We start from the raw sequence: 4,594 nt of genomic DNA, 5'->3' as shown, positions 1-4,594 counted from the left end.
GACTCGGCCGCGTCCTGTTCCTCCGCCCCGGGCACGCCCCGATCCTCCTCCCCCAGCGCGGCACGACGCCCTCTGTCCCGCCAAGAAGACGAGTACTCCCAAGACTCGAGACTCTCGCGGGATGAAGGATCTCGCGCCCGCCAACACGACGAGTGCTCACAGGGCTCGGCCAGCGCGGCGAGGAGGTCTCTCTCCCGCCAAGATGAGTCCTCGCAAGACTCCAGACTCTCGCCGGAGGAAGGATCTCGCGCCCGCCTACTCGAAGAAATCATGGAGCCTGTCGTGAAAATCGAAGAGGAGAGCGTAGACATGAGCGTGCCCTCGTGTGAGGTGATCTACGGAGGACGAGGTGGTGGTAGCGTGCCATCGTGTGAGGGGATGGACTATGGAGATCCGGATTCAACTCAGCAGCTGGTAATTGATGAAGATGGGCCGGATGAGAATCGCCTACACAGGGAAGAACAGATGAGGATACAACACTTTCTGAATCGAGGGTAAGTCAACTTGATCCATCCGATTGGAGTGTCGAGAATAGTCAAGATAAAATGGGTTGCCCGATTATATCCTCGGTTTAATGTCTAAGCATTTCAGTACTCTTGGTTTTGAATGGGCCAAAATGGTAAGACTATATCGAAATCTAAACTTTTAGTATTTTTTACCCATGTTATCAGTAAGCAAATATGAAAAAGCTTTTGCAAAAAGTAAAATAAAGAAAATAGACCAAGGCCCGCTTTTCCCTAAATTTACTGGACTAAGGCCCGGTTTCCCTTAAATTTACTACACTAAGGCCCGGTTTTTCAGTCACTTTTTAGCCAATTTTCAACTTTTCTTTGATTGTGGAAAAGGCATGGCCGAACTTGAGGCATGGCCAAACTTGTGGAAAAGGCATGGCCGAACTTGAGGCATGGCCAAACTTGTGGAAAAGGCATGGCCGAACTTGAGGCATGGCCAAACTTGTGGAAAAGGCATGGCCGCACTTGTATTTATCAAACTAAAAACATAAACGAAACTCAAATATTAGGCAAGCGAGGAAAAGTTTTCTCTCTTGCAGTCTCTGCACTCTGTGTATTTCTTATGGAGATTTTAGCTATCAAAAATTGGTCATATCTCAGGATCGGTTTAGATTTTCGCAAAATCCTTTCTTGTTGCACACCTAGACCATAAAAGGAATATTCCTATCAAATTTCAGCTTTCTAGGTGTTGTGGTTCTGGAGATAGAGCGATCAGTGTGTGAAATGTGAATGAGTGAATGGATCTTGTTCTTCTTATATTATAAGAACGAGATCCATTCACTCATTCACATTTCACATTTCACACACTGATCGCTCTATCTCTAGAACCACAACACCTAGAAAGTTGAAATTTGGTAGGAATATTCCTTTTATGGTCTGGGTGTGCAATAAGAAAGGATTTTGCGAAAATCTAAACCGGTCCTGAGATATGATCAATTTTTGATCGCTAAAATCACCATAAGAAATACACAGAGTGCAGAGACTGCGGGAGAGAAAACTTTTCCTCGCTCGCCTAATATTTGAGTTTCGTTTATGTTTTTAGTTTGATAACTACAAGTTCGGCCATGCCTTTTTCACAAGTTTGGCCATGCCTCGGGATGAACTAGCGGGATTCCGGAGCGAAGCGACGGAATTCAGCTAGTATGCAAATATAACCTTGTTTAAGCAGAGCTTTTTTAGTAGATTCGTAGGAGCTTAACCCATCCTTTAGGGGTGTTTGCCCCTACACCGAGGCCTCGGAGTGGGCTTTTTGTGTTTGTTAGCTTTGTTAGCATTTCATTTTTTTTTATTTTTTTTTTTTAATGGCCTTTATTAAATATTGTGAAAAAATCTGTTTATTTTGTAAGTTTTATGGTCGTATGGGGGAAAAAAAAACAAAAAACAAACTTTTTAAGAGGTTTGACAGAGGGAACTGTAACTGATAGGGTCTTATCGTCCCGAAATCGAAGAGAGAAGGAAGACAGGATAGGAGAAACCAGCCGTTCCGAGAACGAACATTATCCCATCAGGATAAAATCCGCCCCGGGCGGGAATCGAACCCGTGGCCTAGCGCTTACAAGGCAGACGCACTACCAACTAAGCTAACTAGGCTGGCACAAACAGGTTCTCTGGAACTGAATAACGCGTCAGTTATTGCTGCAACTGAGTTCTATGCACATTCATATGTACATCCAAGAATGTGCTAGAACTAGTAGTAAGTGTAGACGTTAGAAAAAAGAATTTAAAAAAAGTACTAATACCGTCTGTCTTCTCTTCTTCCACAGGTACTAAGTCAAAAATTACCAGTTCCTTCCAGTAGTAGCAGTAGCTCGCCTAGTATTAGTTCCCACCACACGTCCACAGTGATCATCACCCCCACCACCCACCCCGACCACACCCACACGGTCCCCTCCCAACCATCGTCCCCCTCCCCGAAGAAAGCGCGTCGCTCCATGTACCCGTTCAACTATCTGCTCGAAGCGATCGACTTCACGTCGCGCCAGAGCAGTCCGGACAACACGAGCGACCTGGTAGGGACCAGTAGCGGCTCTGAGGAAAGAGAGGTAACTTACCTTTTTATAGTCCTTGATATCCTGAATATTATAAGAATACAGTTTGGATGGCGTTATAATGAGAGTCTTTTTTTATAAAGAGGTTTGATAGAGGAAACTGTAAGTCTTATAGTCCCGAAATCGAAGAGATAATTAAGACAGGATAAGTTAGAAATCGACTTCACGTCGCGCCAGAGCAGTCCGGACAACACGAGCGACCTGGTAGCGACCAGTAGCGGCTCGGAGGAAAGAGAGGTGAGTTTTCAGTCCTTTTTATAGTCCTTGATATCCTGAATATTATAAGAATACAGAGTTTGGATGGCGTTATAATGAGGGTCTTTTTTATAAAGAGGTTTGATAGAGGAAACTGTAAGTCTTATAGTCCCGAAATCGAAGAGATAAGTAAGACAGGATAAGTTAGAGCCAGTCGTTCCGAGAACGAAACTTATCTGTTTAGGATAAAGTCCGCCCTGGGCGGAATCGACCCCGCGGCCTAGCGCTTATAAGGCAGACGGGCTACCAACCAAACTACCTAGCCTGGCTTTGTGAGTTTTAAACGATGTGATGAATTGATATAATGAGGTTCTTTTCTTGCGAAATTCTTGTGTGCGCAGCTCAGTATTTCGTTATTTTCTAACTATGTATGCAACAACTGTTATATTAGACTCTTGTGGTTTGTGTCGTAGCACATTAAACAGGGCATATTGTATTCTATTTGTTATTCCCAGGTCCCTCAGTCGTCGACCCAGTCGTACCGAAACTCTCTGAATCGCCAAGAAGACAATCAACACTCCTCCAGTAATCAACTCAGCGAGACTCAACTACAACAACATCACCAGGCAGTACTGGAAGATCTGAGACGAGACGATAGACACAGACAAGACAGACAGTCCAATGAACAACAGGTAAGTTATCGAGGTCCCAAAAAAAGAAATGAAGAAGAAGGAGAAGAAAAAAAACTTGGCAAAAAGCACCAGTTTCCAATGAATCAACCAAGTTAAGTAGCAAAGCAACGGTTGTACGTGGTTAGTATCCGAATGGGTGACAATCTGGGCAATGGTGAGCTTTCTTTTCCCCAGTCCCACTCAGGCTTAGTGAGGTTAATGTGAGTAGCTTGTCGCCCAATGAAGGGTAAAACCCCCCGTCAATTAAAACCTTGGCAGTTATTAGTGAAGTTAAACCAGTTGGAAAAATAGTGGTCTTTTTCAATTTTATTTGAATACTATTATTGTTGAATTGTCAAGACATAGTTTCTTATCTATGACCCATTCTGGTAGATAGATCCCAAAGAGGGAGGGGGTACCATCCCAACCTCCTCTGCAATGCATCCCTGTAGTGTGGAGTAGGATATAGACAGCAGTGTATAAGGTCCGTGTCTACTGGCTAAGCCTACGGCCTGGAAAGGTCCTAACACATTCTAAGGATGGGATGATGTTAGCGACGAAGATAGGCGGATATAGCGAGGGACAGACATAAGTAGGTTATGCGATCATACTCAGAAGTGTAAAAGGTAGTCGCAGCATCTCGTACTACGATGTAACATTGGTATATACTGGGATACATAGCAGGATTAAATCTTTCCGAAGAAACATGTTCCCTAATACCTGGGCTTAAAGCGCGCATTCTCGAATGGAAAATGTGGTCAACCGCCATGTGTACTTTGGACCGAAGCTCTAGAGTGTCTACTACCATCGCACCCTGTCTAAGTTGAACTTACGATTGTAACGTCGTGCCCAGCAGCATCCCCAAGCGAGCGTCTGGCTTGCTCAACCTACACCTATACTACGGAATGACTGCGACGACCAATAGCCTACTGGTTGACGAGTCGCGACTCTGTGAGACCCAGGATACGACAACTAGTTATTTCCTGTAGCCGTCCCTTTGACAACAATCATTTATTCCACTAAGGTTCTTGTGCTACCATTGTTCCAAATAATATTGTAAATCAGTTGGAAGCATAATCACACGTTGCAATCACACATATTCGTACCGCAAATAGTTCTAATCTAAGTTATCCCAAAAAAGCCGGAAATCTTTAAGCCCTTTTTCTGG

At 44.2% G+C, this 4,594-nt stretch overlaps 1 protein-coding gene across 1 annotated transcript in view; it reads left to right on the top strand.

The window, feature by feature from the left end:
* Window positions 1-56: 56 nt before the first annotated feature.
* Window positions 57-4,594, top strand: part of LOC103519271 (serine/threonine-protein kinase pakG-like) — a gene marked incomplete at its 5' end in the record, with an annotated part of 10,649 nt that continues 6,111 nt past the window's right edge. Inside the window, 4 exons of the mRNA XM_026830826.1 lie at window positions 57-494; window positions 592-619; window positions 2,276-2,554; window positions 3,271-3,447. Of these exons, the coding sequence (XP_026686627.1) occupies window positions 57-494; window positions 592-619; window positions 2,276-2,554; window positions 3,271-3,447 (922 nt within the window). The remainder of the gene's footprint in view (window positions 495-591; window positions 620-2,275; window positions 2,555-3,270; window positions 3,448-4,594) is intronic.

Source organism: Diaphorina citri, unplaced genomic scaffold (genome assembly GCF_000475195.1).
Source record: "Diaphorina citri unplaced genomic scaffold, Diaci psyllid genome assembly version 1.1 scaffold2637, whole genome shotgun sequence".
NCBI lineage: Eukaryota > Metazoa > Arthropoda > Insecta > Hemiptera > Psyllidae > Diaphorina > Diaphorina citri.
This window is presented reverse-complemented; position numbering and strand designations above follow the sequence as displayed.